General features: G+C 38.4%; 1 protein-coding gene across 1 annotated transcript in view; it reads right to left on the bottom strand.

The window, feature by feature from the left end:
- Nucleotides 1–15,871, bottom strand: part of LOC117306155 (E3 ubiquitin-protein ligase PDZRN3-like) — a 70,338-nt gene that overhangs the window by 7,786 nt on the left and 46,681 nt on the right. The window contains exon 7 of the mRNA XM_033790886.1: nt 6,663–6,776. Coding sequence (XP_033646777.1) covers nt 6,663–6,776 — 114 coding nt within the window. The remainder of the gene's footprint in view (nt 1–6,662; nt 6,777–15,871) is intronic.

The following is a 15,871-nucleotide window of genomic DNA, read 5'->3' as shown; positions in this document are numbered from 1 at the left end:
TTAGATTCGTTAACAGAATAAATGGCAATAACAATATTCAGCTTCACTGAACTGGTTCACTAGAGAAAAGGGGTCAGTTTTCAAAAGTGGTCAACATTTCTATGGGACTATATTAAAAGAGAGCAACAGTCTCTGTGATCTCCATGTAACCAAAGCCTAGCAGAAAGACAAAATATCCTAACCCAACAACCACTGGCTGGTAATCCATCTTGTTGATGTATCATCACTACACAAATGTTGACTAGAGGCAGCAGCTACTAAAACAGGGATACCGGTGAAGAAATGAGCACTATTGATGGAGAATCAGTCCGCAGTATTATGGCCCTCTCTCTGACTGATGCGTTTAGTAATGAGCCATGTCAGAGTGAGATCTCCATTTCATGAGCAAAACGCTCCTTGATTGACTAAGGCAACTCCGTGGTCGTTTCCTTCACAACAAAATCATGGGGCTGGAGAAAGTAATTAGCTTTACATTGTGATCTTGTTCTGTGTAGCACCAACTTGTTCATTTGTTCACCAAACGGCCAGGTACACAACATCAATTCTGTGGTGTTTGTGTTTGAGGAGGAAAAAAGCGGACTTGGAGATGCAGCTAGGTCAAAGTGAATGGGAGTGTAAATTAAACAGGCACGCATAGCGGAAACCCATCCATCTTCAAATGTATGGGAAGCTTGTACCCACTCCATCTCAGAAACGGTCTAGGATTCCCCCCCTCAAACTAACCCATCTCTGGATACACAGACAGTCTGGTTCCGGTGATGAGAAAATATCCGTCTTCTGGATGTTTATAGTGAGTCACTGTTTACTCTCTCCAAAAAAACCCTCTTATTTTGTTTGGTTCTTCTCACCATCCTCCTGGGGACAAGATGGCTGACCGATTTCTGCTCTTCGATCATTAGAAACCCCTTTTTTCAAGTTGGTCACACTGGTGACAAATTAACTGGGGATCCATGTTTTCAACGCCATTGGAGGATGAAGCCTTTTCACTGTGGATAGCCAGAAATGTTTTATTTTTTTCAAGTTGGGTGCATTTCCAGACTAATGTATATCCAGACCTTTTGTCTACTCAACACAAAATCTCGGGACAGTTCATCGGAGGGCAAAATCAATAGGTCCAATTCTGATCCTGATTCACATCCGATTCTTCCCCTGTGTCCAGATTTAGTAGGTGTGTTTATTGTAGTGTAAAAAAGCTCACACTATAATGGTGTAAAAGCTTCATAACTAAGAAATTGGGGGAGGGAGGTAAAGTGACGAAGAAGAAAACTTAATGAAAAGGCAAGCTCTGCTTGTGCTGCTTGTTTAACCATGATAATTATTTAACAATCTTCCACAGCCAATGACATGCAAATAGTATGGGTATATGACTTGAAACCTGAACCCGAAACCCCAAAACTTGTACAAAGAATTTTAAAAGTTGGCTACTGTAAGACTTAAGCTCCAGTACAGTTTTTGTTTTTATTCTATATTTTGATGACTTGCCAAGCTGGACCAGTCAGTTTGATAACCCACCAGGGCCCAATTTCATGGCTCTGCTTACCGCCGAATTCTGCACTAACGATCACGATTCCCCGCTTACGTGCAAGCGCCGAGTATCTGTGCTAGCCTTATAACCGTAGAATACCTAGTAACGTGAAGTACGCAGGCGCAGAAGCCAAAATTCGCCGCTAACCCGTGAAATAGCTTACCGTTCTGTGCTTACGGTAAGCAGAGCCATGAAATTGGGCCAAGCATATTCACTGGTCCAAAGCGAATGGTTTCTTTTTAACATTAACACTTGTAAAGGAAATTGAGTTGAAAGCCATGATTGGCCTTTAACAAGTAAAGGTTCATTGCTGGAAACGTTGAACTAGCTAGAGAAAATATTTGTACTGGTCTGTTCGCTCTTTTGTTTACTAGTATTTGGCCAGTGGACCACTTGAGAGAGGGCAGCATCTACTAAATGGTCTTGCATCCCGCCTTCATCCTCTGCTGTCTCAATGCCTTAATGAAGTGATGATCCAAACCTGGTGACAGCCTGGATCCCCTTTCTGGGATCAACCCTGCCTTGATGCGATTCCCTACAAATACCTTTATGTGTCATCGCACCCCGACCTGCTTGTATGAGACATGATGTCGTGTCAGATGGCAACCGGTTAGAAAAATAGAGGACAGTGCACCGGCTAATGATTGGTACACTTGTCTTTGGTTACATTTCCCAGCCAGACAGATACAAATCATGAATTTCAACCATAGATGTAAAGAGTTTTTTGAAGAAGAGAAAAAATGTGACTTCTTTGTAATTTGTACCAGAACAATAATGACTATCTCATATGACTGAGAAAATAATTACAAAATTCCTTTCCCACAAACAAATTTGGGACAAATGGTCTGTGCCATTTTTCAAATAAGACGGTCTTCTACAGTTTTACAAGAAAGTAATCGTACTGGATATGCATATAGATAGGATAGGCACTTTTGCTTGTCACAATTTTGTTTGTTTGTATAAAAACAAAAGTTTAGTTGGTTTTAATTTTTGGAGGAAAAAACAGAAGGTGACAAAGGTAATTATTACTGGTCACCAGTTTCAAGAACCCTGCAAAAACTACTACAATCAGGAGTAACTTCCTCATGCTGAACTACAGACATGAAAATTTAAGAGTAAAAGAGAAAAACTGTGAGCTTCCATAGTTTTACCCTTTATAAGTAAAAAGGGCTGTCCAGTGAGGGTCTATATATCATGACTGACTGCTGCAGTCACCTTTCTATCATCTCTCCATAAACTAATGTCGCACGGAATGTATTAGCAAGCATAACCAACTCCATTAAAACCCTTTTATGAAAAGCTGTCCATACAAACACTTATTCAAATGCAGCTTCCAGTATAATTAAAAAAATAAGCAGATGTAGTATTGAACCAGGCATGGAAAAAAAGACATCCAGCTGCCAATGCATTTAGGTAGATATTTCTTGCACATAATACACTTCAAATCATGTACAATTGGGACAGATGTACAGTGTAAACCACCGGGGATAACAAAAGAAGCCTCATTATAGCTCTAATGTACAATATTATTTTTCGGACAATGAAGTTGATTATTTTTTTTAATCAGGAATACAGATTAGCATTTCACTAGCGATGAAGATGAATAATTGGGGATGGTGAGATTACTAGGTACAAACCAAACATCAACTAATCCTTTAGAACTCTACAAAGAACTCTGCAGAGTTCTCACAAGCCTGACGATGACTAGAGCTAGTCAGTTCTTAAATTGGTCTAACCTTTCAACTAGCTTGCTCTGAGCAAGCTAGTCGCAAGGTTAAGACCAATTTAAGAACTGACTCTGTGGTAGTACAGTTAATTGCAATTCTATGAGCAAAAGTAGTAGTAGTCCCAGCACATTTTCTATACCAGCCGCCCGGGGAATAGTTAAAAAAGCAGGACAGTTATTTTCAGAACTGAGAAGTCTCCCAAACCCCCAAACATCTACTCCGCGGTAGTAGAATAAAGCAAGACAGTTCTGTTCTGAAGAAACTTTACCTGGCAAGTAGATACACACATGGTGTTACCGCAAACCAAATATATATTGATACCTCACCATGCAATGCCTCAAATCCTACATACTCATGATGCCATAAAATTTGTACGAAAAAATGTAATGTCTCTTGATATATCAAGGATACTCAAAAACTAGTTCAGTTGATAGTAGTCTTAAAAAAGTCTTGATAAAAAATATCAAAATGAAAAGAAATTTCTTGTTGTGTCTGCTTGGATTATTTGAAATATTAGTAGATAAGTCTGACTGACAAACTGCATGACACACATCTTGCGTCAAACATTGATGGGCCATAATCCGCAATGTTTCAAGTGGATGACTCAATTTAGTCAGACCTTGAACAGAAAAATATATGCGGCTGTCCCTGTGATAACAATCAGATAAAAGAGCAGAATGTTTGTCTCTTTGGTTTTTGACTTCAAGGTTTTCCCGCCAATTGCTGCTTTTATTTACATATTTTGTTTGTGGCAACTTTATAGACAACGCAACCCATATATATCAAGGTCTGATTGCTATCTTATGATGTCAACAGATTCAAAATGTCATACTCTAGTGCTGTGGCCTCTGCCTTTAATGTAAATTTTCAAAGTTTTCTGTAGTAGAGCTCCGTCCACAATGTTGTGCACAATATTTGCGCGGACTTGTGCGTGTATGCGCATGCAGGGTTCTGATAATGCTCTATTTTAGGTTGTCCGGGGCCTTCTACTTAAAGAGTATAGCAACAGATATCTGATCTTGTGTAATCGAAGGAGCAGATCGATGAGAATTGCTTGAGTTCTCATTAGGGCTGGGATGCACTCATCAGGTGCTGATGTTATAATGGGATTCCAATATGATCAGCCCAGCATTGTTGAGCGAAAAACCCGCTCGCAATGTTCAGCGGCGGGCATTGGCAGCGGTGGGCACTATATCTATGCAAATCATACCCAATGGATCATTGAAAAGTCATAATTCTTTTGACAGTGGGCACTAATTTGCTGGCAGACACAGTAATGAGTTTTTAAGATATAGCACGGGTAGACTATAAGTGGAGGGACTGACGATACTGTTCAATTAGGGATGTTGGACTCGTGTGCCGACAAAGAAGGCGGAATAAGTTTGAAATTGCGGACAATGATAACAATTATCCTCCGACAAATACAATTTGATACCGGTATCAAATGAGTCATGAAAGGTTTGGTCTGATCATCATCATCAAAAACAGCAAAATGCATTATCCAGAAAACAGGGGTTAGTTTTAGTTGTAACTAGGTCAGGCCTGTATGCCTCGTTTTTTAACGGCCGAGGGCACCAAGGCATTTTCACCTCGGTAAAGGCTCCCTTTGACATGTATTAATTAAGGAAATTGTCAATTTCTAATGGAGCATTTCAAGGGCACCAAGGCAATGGCCAGGGGGCATGGAGGCAGTCGGGCCTGTATCAGGCCTGTATATAATCTGATACCCAAACTAAACAAACTAAGCAGACAAATGAATTTTTTTACATTTTCCCATATGCATGTTGGCTAGATGTTAATTGGTATCCGAAATGAAAATTTTGCATACTCGTATTTCATCAATTTAATTAGTTGATTGGACAGTTTGGTCACTGATTCTTTGAATTTAAATTTTTAAAGATTTCTACCTAAATTTACAGTAAGGTTATCATCAAGGTCATAAAAGGATATACACAAATATAAACATTACATTTCTGCCACTCTTTTTTCAAGTAACACAAACATTTAGCTCTAATGCTGGCCCCACTGGAAAATTCTCCATAAACATGTCTTCCCTCTGGTCACGATTTACTGTTGTCATTTTCTTCCTCCACTTTTTTCAACTTTTCTTCACTTGTGAATCAGCAAAGAACGGGGATGAATCAACAATGCAATTTGCAGGCAACAGTTTGAATTTCAAGCGTATCCACAGCAACCCTGCTGTTAATTACTCCCCTGCGGGACGCAGCCTCTCAGAAAAAAAAATTGGCCAGAATTGGCGGAGCACATGATTTCCCAAATGTCAATTCTAAATGGCCCACACCGCATTCTTCCCCATAAAAAAAAAAAAACACAATTCGTGTGGCTATAATTGGAGATATCTAGTTTCGCACAGGAAGGCAAGGGCTGTAAACACAGCCGCGTGGAATCAACAAGCCATGATTTTCTATTAGATGAAAAACGAGCGAGCAGAAAAAATAAAAAAAGGAATCTGAGAGAGGGGAATAGAACAAGAATAAACAAAAATAAAAAAATGGCAGCCACACAATTTCTGTAGCAGATTGTTACACTGCCGCATTGTCCACTGGCAAATGCCAGGGAAACTAGAGCCGCATTTATTTAAACCTGTCTGTTCAGGATTCTGGCGATTGCCACGATAAAAAGGGCCTGAAGGCTTTAGAAGCACTGAAAGCTTACCGTCCCTCCAATGTAGCCGTGATATTTAGAGATACACGTACACCGGAGATATATAAGAGACTTACGGAGATACTCTCTGCAGATACGGAGCAGTGTAGAGGGAGGTCGTGCGAACCTCTCAGAACCTTTAAGGAAAGGCTCTTACTCTTACTTATAATTATAAGCTACTTGAGGAGTTTTTCATTACTGCTTATAAGACCAGCAGGAACTCGAGACGACATATTTTGTGGATAATTGGCTTGCCTTTGGGTTTAAAGCGGATTGTGTTTCAAGAAATTTAATGAAGGATGATATGGTTGTAATTCTTTTTAAGAATTTACTAAGAGGGCCTCTTGGAATCAAGTCAAATACTTGATGTTGATGTTGATTTTTTAACATGAATTTAAAACTACTTTGTTAAAGATAAATTGCCTCTAATTTTTTTGCCCACAACAATTAACAGTACGGTAAACCATCATGCTTATCAAAACAAATAACCAGCCAGAAATTGCAATCAAGTTTGCGATTACAAAAACAGTTGCAGATAGTAACCAGTGCAAACAAGTCTCAGTCAATTTATAAAAACAACCAAGTGAGGTTTCAAAAATAATGTCACCCCTTTCGCTATCAGTGTGTTTACAAATGTTGTTGTGTCTTTTCCCCCCAAACGTTATCATTTTGCTATAAGGTTCTTACCGGTGTCGTTGTGTCTTTCCTGAATAATAAACAATACTTTTATTGATATTTATACTTACATGATCTGCTAGTAAGCAAGATGTAAACTGCATGGACTCTTGGTGTGTTTGTTCAAGCATGTCTAGCTGTATGTCCTCCAGTAAGGAGTTCTCGTCAAAAAGACACTCGTCATACTGTAGTTAAAAAAACAGAAAGAAGTTTGGAGTTATGACATGTAAATGTGGCTGGCAGCAATGTCATTTAAATACTTAATTTATCCTTTATCACCCTCTCCCCACCCTTACTCTCTTAAATGTAAAAGAGTGAAAAAAACACTTGTTTTGTCCGCAATACCACTCTTGCAAAGAGCCATATGGCGGACAACTCTTTTTAAAACACCTTGATTTTAAGTGAAGTTTGTTCCAATTTCAATCAAAAAGAATGACACAGGTTGACTTTCACTCTCAAAAGAGCGAAAACTGACACCACTCGGACAAGAGAGTGAAATGTTTACTCTTTTACATCAAGATAGTACCATACCCTCCGTCCCCCACCATACCCTACCCATACCTTCACCACACCCTCACACAACCCTACCGGCACCCCAACCTCACCCCATCACCCCTCAAAACATCAAATCAAACGTTCTCCATTATGAGAAGCTTTCCAACTGTTGGAACATCAGAGGGGAATATATCAAACTCTCTCTATAAATCAAAGCTAATTACTTGCATGATACAGAGTTGTTACACACACCTGCAATGTTTCTATCACAAGTAGGCACTGGATACAATCACAACAACATGGTAATATTTCTTGTTTTGAAGTTGGTAAATATCATAGCAGTGACATTTGGGGTGGGGGAGGGTATGTGATGATTATCAGCCCTTGAGTGCCATGGGAGAATGCTTTTGAACCACCTGTACACCTTGGTGCCTTGTGAGTCACTCCTAGTGTGGGAAGTGATTGATGTATTTTTGTAGAAAAGCACACGCAGGAATATGGGATTTCAGACCAAACCATTCACATCTTATCTTTTTTTTCTTCATTCGTTTATTTCATTGGTTTGTTGTTTTCTCTTCTGTTGTGGGGTAGGGGGAAGGGTGGGGAGGGGGTCTGGGGGCGTGGCATGAGGAGGGGCATCCCCTACAGGAAGCATGTTTGAACAACAGTTTTGTTTCATGAACAATTTGTTGTTTGAGAGAACTAGAGAAAAAGGATGTGTATGTTTGATGTGTAGACGCCAGAAAAACGAATCAATAATTGCTTATTCATAAATACCCCAGACAGTTTTCCTACTCCTATTGGTGGAGAGCGCGTCACGTGGGTGTGCATAAACCTTTTGTTAATGCACACTGGAGCTCTTTATCACACGGCCGCCGACCCTGTCGGCTTTAAACATACGTTGAAGAACTCGTCACTAGCCTTTTATTCCCTTATTATTAAGGTTGAAATGGTGGGGGTTTTGGGGTTCTTTTTTAACACAAAATGTGAGTGAGAATGTTGGCCACAAAATTTAAGTGAAGAACTGACTCAAAGTGTACACAAAAATAGTTCACCATGTACATGTATGATTCAGATTATGAATTCCAATACTTCTGGTCACTCGCCCTAATGGAACCCCCTACACTACCATCTGCCCCTGATAACATGTAGAGAATCCAAAACAATTTTTGTCACACTTTGTCCAATTGACCTTTAAACGAGTCACAAGTCAGCAAGTCAGGTCAGAGTTCAGCCCTAATCAACTGACCCAGGGTTTTTAAACACATTTGATGACAGACATAATAAAAAACCTTGCTTTATTTATGTGGGACTAGTTATGCTGTGTTTCTAACAACACCCCCCCCCCCCCACAAAAAAACAATAATTACTTAGGTATACAGGTTTGATTCATTGGGAAAATGCTTTGTAGGTCAGAAATAGAGTGAAATAGTCTCTAACTTAAAGTCTTGCTTGGTTTAAATTGAACTTGCAGGGTTCACAACTTAGTTGTGTTTATTTTTTTTTCAAAAACAAGTTGTACAGCTTTACCGGTACTTTCTATTTGCAACAGCAGCGCGGCTCCTCACAACCACCCAACTAATCCTCAACAATGACTGAAAAACATATCAGTTGCAAACTTCCTCTGCAAAACATCTCACCGCCCTAAAAATATAACCTCACTTTCATTGAGAAGAAAAAGAGGAAAAAACAGGGTCGATAGTGTTAACCTGTTCCAAAGCTTAAGAAAATCTTCTTTTTTTTATTTAAAATTTCAACAGGAAAATCAAAGAAGAAATTCTGTCTGAGGGAGAGGATTATAGACTTGACATGTTGATTGTCAGTTTTTTATGGTGAGCTGAAACCTTGTAAGGTATCATAATATCACATCCTTTTGTGGAGGTAAATCCATAACCGAGGCTCCAGGATTCTGTAAAAAGTCTCCCCACTCAATGGCACAAGACTATCTGCGCTACAGTTTCAGAGTGTAACATGAGACCGTTCCGCTATCAATCCTCGATAGTTATTAGAGGTGTTTGTTAAACGGGGAATGCTTTATAAGATAGACTGCTATCAATTTCTCGGCGGCTGCTACCTGTTCACCATCTCTCGTATATCGACTAGGGAAATCCTATTAACAGATCGCTGACAGTATCGGGGCTGGCTGGCTATAAGTTCAACGACATCCCCTTCTACTGCTGCTATACTTTGGGAGTTTTTGTTTACACAAACTGTAATTACTTGATGTTCAATTTTGATTTTTTTTCTTCCCCCCCCCCTCTTTTTCCTCAACCCAGGAAATATCAACTTTCATAGGGTATGAGGTCGCCAGGATTGAGCTGTTGATACAGGGAGCGAATTCTGTGATTATGTGATGCGTAAAATGTAATTAGGCTTTTATAGGTTTGACTAATGGCATGTTCTCAGCGGATAATTTGTGTTTGTTACGAGCATGAACTGACGTACACATTTTTTTTTTTTTTTTTTGGCTTCACGGTACAAGGTCTAATCCACATACACCTTACCGCATTTTTATTTTTGGGGGTACAATATTGGGTAAAAGGAAACAAATTATGATGTACTAAAAATTATAAAATGTAAAATAACCAGCAACAAATAACTAATTTAGTCTTCAGAATTGATCTATAATTGTTCGAATTAAAAAATGAAACTAGCTCCTAAAGACTTCCTGTGCTGGTTTTAACCGCTTCTGATCTTTTGAACAAACCATTTTTTTATTTTATTTTTTTGCGAGCGGTACAAATCGGATGTCTGTTAACAAACCACAATGATTTCTATTTCCCACAAATGTTGACTGAACTAATACATTATGCAAGTATTATGCAAAAATAAAATCAAAAACACTTTTAACAAAAATCCTGGGGAAAATCCAAACAGTATCCGATAGCAATTTGTTCTACCATGTGCACCAACATTGGATCTGATCATATTTTGGCTTAGTAGTAAAAGCCAGACTAAGTAGGTTTCAATGTCACCTTATCTCCCCAAACACATTGCCAATTTTAAGGGTTTTATCTCTGCTAGTTTAAAGAAAACAAAATCAATCCATCCAAGCATCAAATAAAAACACGGTAAAATAAGAAAACGCTGCTTTTTTTTCCCCACTCCATGTTCCTTTTTTTTTTATCTCGCCACAATGACTCATCCCAACATGTGACTCAAGGTTTCTTGGATTTCGGAACATTATTAGCAATTTGAAGTTTCCTGTTCCGCAGAGCAGTGTTTTTTCTCTGAGCGACACAAAGTGCAATTTTATCCAATTAATTAGGCTCCTGTATGACGTCAATAATGCCACACTACTTCTCTCTCATGTACCTCATCTTGCGATTGTTTTGTTGTTTCACTAACGAGAAGACTGATTACAAGCTACCAAAGGTTTTATTTCTTTTTCAGCTGATATTGTGATGGCTTTGTAGAACATGAATGCTGTCTAAATATTATTCCGATTGGATTTTGTAATTCAGAGAAAATTAATATGCCATACAGGACTACATCTGTATGATGAAGATTTAACACAAGGAAATATTTCTTATTATTTGAGTACTTCAAAAGAACACTCTTCATGAACAGCAGTTGTGCAGAACTTAAAGTATACTCTTAGAACTTAAACTCAAAAGGGGCCTACAAGGCTTAAAAAGATGTGTCAATCAGTTTAGTATTCTACACCTTGTGCAAGATATTATTACCACCATTTGAAAAAATAGTATTTGAATAAAAAATGTTAATAATTTTGTGTGAAGATTAGTTTGTTAATAAAATACAAATAAATGCTCAAGCACCTCAACATTTAATTGAATAAAGTACAATGGGTTCTTCATCCACGAACATTCATGAAACATGACAGTTTATATATTTATTTTTGCAGGAATACATGTCACAGAACTGAGTTACACCAAAACAGGTCACTATTATTACCAGTACTTGAATTTGTACAAAACATACAAAATAGATTGAACCTAAAGGAAAACGTCTGCAGCTTGTCTAAGTCAACACTTGTACTCATCATCAAGTACCGACACACAATAACAAACCCATGGAGAAATCTGACCAAACAATTCCCTGACCAGATGAATCATAAAAAAAAGGACTAGATCTAAACTGGAAAATACAAATGAAAAAACCTAAAAGCTCCCGATTTCTACACGGTTCCCAATTACCTGTCCAATTCCACTTATCCAATCACACTAGTGAGAAGCGAACCATCAGATCATGAGTCTACACCAATAAGCTTTGCATCGCGACAGTGGCGCCTTTGGAAATGAAAACATGATTGCCAAACGAAAGGAAAAAAAAAGTGGGGGTCAAGAAACGCTCTTCTGCGACAGTTTACGCCTCCGGCAAGAATGTACGGCACATTCTCTCTGGAGGCTTGAGGTATCATCAGTCCCTAGGATTGGCACACCTGTACAAAGAAGCTCAGCATTCACATCCAGAAGGCTGACATTAACAGTAGATATATTAACACAGTCGCTGAGGATGATGATTCAAGATATAATGAAGTGTGGCTAATTATCTGAAATACTGATTGATGATTTCTAATCGAAATGTTTGCTTGGTATCGAGGTCTGTAATGGTTTCGAAGTTTATCCTGGAAACTATTGGTAATTACTCAAAATAATTGTTAGAATAAAAACTTACTTGGTAACGAGCAATAGGGAGCTGTCGATAGTATAAAACATTGTGAGAAACGGCTCCCTCTGAAGTAATATAGTTTTACAGAAAGAAGTAATTTCTCACTAAAATTGTTTGAATTGAATTCGAGATCTCAGCTGAGGTCTCAAATTCAAGCATCTGAAAGCACACAAGTTGTGCGACAAGGGTGTTTTTTTCTTCCATTATTTTCTCGCAACTTAAACGACCAATTGAGTTCAAATTTTCACAGGTTTGTTATTTTATGCATATGTTGAGATACACCAAGTGAGAACACTTGTCTTTGACAATTACCAAAGGTATCCAGTGCCTTAAAACTGTTTCTGTCAAATGCTCCTAAGATAAAATTCTAAGATTAATCTTAATTATGGGGCCCTCACGAGGCAAGAGTCAAAATCATTTAGCAGTTGATAAAAATGAGCATTTTTATATACAGACATCTATTTAAATGTAGGCTCTCCAGGAATTTATGTTTCTAGGCATCTGTAAAATGCTCTCGACAATAGACCTTATGCACATGACGTCATTTCAGTAGGGCGCCCTCACCTAGAGGTCAAACGAAGATTGTTCATTGGCCAATCCTGTGCGCCGCGCGTACAGATCTGTGCGTTTCGATTGTTTCGTCACCGTTTTTCCACTAAGATAGCCGCTGGATGACGTCAATGCATAAGGTCTATCTTCTTGGACAGTGTTACCATGGTAACTGGAAGTTTGAGAGAAACCTGCGTCATTCGAATCATCATCAGATAACATAATTAGCCACATTTTCCTAGCAGCCTGATTCTTAAAAGCTGCATATTTTGATCGTTTTCCCCCATATTTTGTTCATCTAACAAATACTTTAGGGAGAGGCTTATTTTGTTTTACCAAAATAACCTTAAAAAAAGAAGCAGATTTTTAGGCAAGATTTTCAAGGGAGAAACTCTCTGTGTCTATTATTATTTTCTTATAAATGTACTGAAAGTGTTCGCAAACAAACAACAACAACAGAGTGGAGTTTATTATAATAATTGCATTCAGCATATCATGTGTTATTGCCTAGTACTACAATCGTACCTTGAAATCTACTCAGAGTTTGGAAGAAAAAGAAGAAGAAAAAAACTGATACAAGGGAACGGAAGTGGATAAAGAGCTGAAGCAAAGTGGGCATAATAAAAAACGAATAAAGTATCTTAGCGACGAGTGAGGACAAATAGAAGAGACAGAAACGGCCTCAGAATCCCATCATGTGGAAACTGATTCCCCCACTCTTTGATCAAAGCGTCGCACATGAGACGTCAGCTTAACTCACAAATAAGCCGATATCTGGGAATCGTATAGTAATTCAGGTGCCGATGCCTTAGTGCAAGTTTTCCTTGCATGCTTGCTTGCATGGCCACGGGGTGGGTAGCTAAGGTCAACGGCGGCATCCCGTCCCACATCAAAGGAGGCCCTAATGAAGATCTATCAAAGGGATAGAGAACATTATTGGCAAAGCTCAGGCTAAAAAAAAATCTCTGCAGTGGCAGTGAATTTCATTAAATGATGTGAACATGTACAAGACGAGAAAAAGCTTTTTGTGCCACAGAAACAAGCTGAGAGACTCACCATCACGTCGTTTGATAATTCATGGACATAAAAGGAAAAAGCTTCGTATTAATTAAGTTTACCTATACAACTCGCATCTCTCGAAGATAAGTACTCTCAAACAAAACAGAATTCTTTAGTGTATTGTCGCTTGAACACAACAGCCTTCCCTTTTATTCCCACAGTCGATGACAATCGTCTAAACCGTACAACAGAAATAACAAAGGAACATGAATATCTTTAGCATTTCCTGAATAGGTGAGCTGTATGCTTTTATTTCACCACTTCTATTTTAAGGGTTGGAGACGTTTATTTCCGAGAGGGAGAGAGACAGAGAGAGACGGAGAGAGGAAAGTCTTTTCGCAACCATCTGATTACGATATGGCTGCATGGAGTCTCCCGAACATCCAAGGAAGATTCGTTTAGCCTGACCGCATCATCAAGCCATTGCTCTTGAACGACAAGGCCAACTTTTGATGTAAATAACTTGGGTCGGGCGTTAATGGAGTGTTCGGGGAAAGAGGTAGGGGACAGCGGGAGGGAGAACTAGTTGAGCGCTTAATGCTACATCCTTCCTAAGTCATTTGTTACACTTGCCTTGATCCGATGGAAGTTGGGATGAGACTTGAATGCCCGGCTAATGTGAGACCCGTCTTAAAGAGGGATCCGTGCATTTAAATCTCTTTCCAATGCCGTAATTCACGTAGAAAATTGCAGAGATTTGAAGGTATACATGTACAGATTAGCCAATGAAATGCTCTGTATAAAGCTCGCCCGCTGACTCAGGTTTCCTTTAGTGCCCTATTTCATCAAACCTGTAAGCACAACAACTTGCTAAGAACAGAACAGAATACTCTTGCTGAGCAAAATTAGGTTACCAGCCAAAATACTGTATCCAACTCATTTCATGCTTAGCAAAGAATTTTGCCAAGCAGAATTTTCTGCTTGACAGCTTTACAAAATTTGGCCTTGGTGTGAGCCAATGAGATTGTTGCTTTTCTTTCACCCAGTTATTCTCAAAGGAGTGTGAAAATCACATTTTCTGTACACCATTGGTTAAAACTTTGAAAAGTCACAGATGTTTCAATGATGGTTGTCTTTTTAATGATGATGAATATTTTGATACCCTACTCCATCTGGCAGGTTGTCACTTTCAAGAAATTTAGAAGACGAACTTGGACTTGACTCTCTGTTGCATTGACAAGTTGTTTGGTAATCGTTTCAGGACTGTAAAAGCCATACTGACATGAGAAAAATTTGGAGGAGCTGTAAGAAATACAACGAAACAAAAATCCCAACTTGACGGAAATGACTTTTCAAAATGAATCTCCTGGTTAATTTTAAAATGGATTCCAGATGGGGATTAAACATGGCACACTTCAGGGGAGGGGAATGGACGCAAAATATTTGATTTAACCCAAACTGACAATTGGAACTTAAAAGATACACAATCCTCTAAATATAACAGCCGTTTCGATCTTATTTAGGAATTCACCGGAAACAAATTTGCAATCTTAAAGACCCAACTGACCGAGTAGTGCTTCTTTCAACAAACAGATCACACACAATCATTCTTCTTATTATCTGTTTTTGACATCATTAGAAAGCATTTCAATGATGAGCATTTCCCAAATCAACAAACTGACAATTTTATCTCAAGAAGTCTTGAGAATTCAAGATTTGTGAATTAAACATCACTGACAATCCATAAGATGTCATTGCTATGAACTGAAAGATAAATACTTTTTTTCTTTCTTTTCTTATAAGTTCTGATGATGTATTTAAAGAGGAAAGTAACCAGGATGCTTGTTTAACTTTGGAATATCAATCAGTCGAAGTGTCCTTGACATTTTGGCTACTTATCCACTATCTCATATCAGTCAGTATCTTTTAAATACTTCCAGGCCTGAAACTTCACAGAGGCAACAAAGGGGATTGCCACCATACCCCCTATATCATTGCCTTGGTGCCCTTGAAATGCTCCAGTAGAAATTTACAATTTTCTCATAGGGTGCCATTTATCAAGGAGAAAAGCCTTGGTGCCCTTGCCCTTTCAAAAACGAAGCATACAGGACTGTACTTGCCTGGCCTCAAACCATCTTTAATTAGTTTAGCTTCATATTTATATCATAGAGCAAGGACTTTTATAAGCAGAACTAAATCCATCAAATTCTGGTAAAATGGGAGTTTGTAGATTTTTGTGCTGGTCTGGATTTTTAAATGTTATATTGAATAATTTAACTACAACTATTGTAATTAAAAAATATGATGTTGTGTTGATAATATTTATTAAAACTTAATATATTTATTTAAAACTTAACAAACATTACAGCAGTTGTCAATCTTTTTTGAACAAAAAAATCCTTATGACAAAAAAACAAAAATGCCTACTATTCGTAAGGTTCTTTTAGTGTGTTTTTGAAATGTTCTCCGGATAATAATAGCAAGCTTTGCAAATTGAAGAGATTAGTGTCCCTTGATGCAGGCTTTCCATCTCACAAAAGATCTTCTCCTTGATTTGCATCTGCGGATGTGAAGTTAGTAAGTGCGCTACCCTGTCTTATTAGCT

Source organism: Asterias rubens, chromosome 2 (genome assembly GCF_902459465.1).
Source record: "Asterias rubens chromosome 2, eAstRub1.3, whole genome shotgun sequence".
NCBI lineage: Eukaryota > Metazoa > Echinodermata > Asteroidea > Forcipulatida > Asteriidae > Asterias > Asterias rubens.
The sequence above is the reverse complement of the archived record's forward strand: the minus strand, read 5'-3'. Positions and strand labels throughout refer to the sequence as shown.